Source organism: Acanthisitta chloris, unplaced genomic scaffold, assembly GCF_000695815.1.
Source record: "Acanthisitta chloris isolate BGI_N310 unplaced genomic scaffold, ASM69581v1 scaffold37437, whole genome shotgun sequence".
Classification (NCBI taxonomy): domain Eukaryota; kingdom Metazoa; phylum Chordata; class Aves; order Passeriformes; family Acanthisittidae; genus Acanthisitta; species Acanthisitta chloris.
Genome location: NW_008682661.1, coordinates 343 through 778, shown reverse-complemented (window position 1 = coordinate 778; position 436 = coordinate 343). Strand labels below are relative to the sequence as shown.

The 436-nt window shown below is 61.2% G+C and overlaps 1 protein-coding gene across 1 annotated transcript in view; it reads left to right on the top strand.

The window, feature by feature from the left end:
• R3HDM4 (R3H domain containing 4) overlaps positions 1-436 on the top strand; it is a gene marked incomplete at its 5' end in the record, with an annotated part of 3252 nt that extends 2816 nt beyond the window's left edge. Inside the window, one exon of the mRNA XM_009078613.1 lies at positions 333-436. Coding sequence (XP_009076861.1) covers positions 333-436 — 104 coding nt within the window. The remainder of the gene's footprint in view (positions 1-332) is intronic.

Sequence of the window (436 nt, the reverse complement as noted above, 5' to 3'; positions counted from 1 at the left end):
CCCTGCCTGGGGCGTCCCCAGAAGATTTTGTTGCCAGGGCAGAGCAGAGAAGGCAGCAGGCTCCATCCCTCTGGAGGAATCTCTGCTGCTGAGTTTCGTTAAGAGCTGCTTGTGGGAAAGAAGCGTTGAGAGCACTCATGAAGGGAGTTGAGGGAGCCCGTGGTGCCAGCAGGGACACATGGGGAGGCCGAGGATGGTGGGGACAGCACGTGGGAGCTTGTGCTCACCGTGAGCCCCCAGGAGGAGGGGAAGGAGGTGGCTGGACTGGGAACACTGTGTTAGGGACCCCCTGGGGGGACAGGGGTGTGCTGACTGCTCCCTCCCACCCCCAGGTTCGGACATCGAAGGGAAACGTCAGATGAAAGTGAGCAACAAACACCGTGTCTTCCTGCCCCCCGAGCGGCTGCTCTCAGACTACCTGGGGCAGATGAGCTGA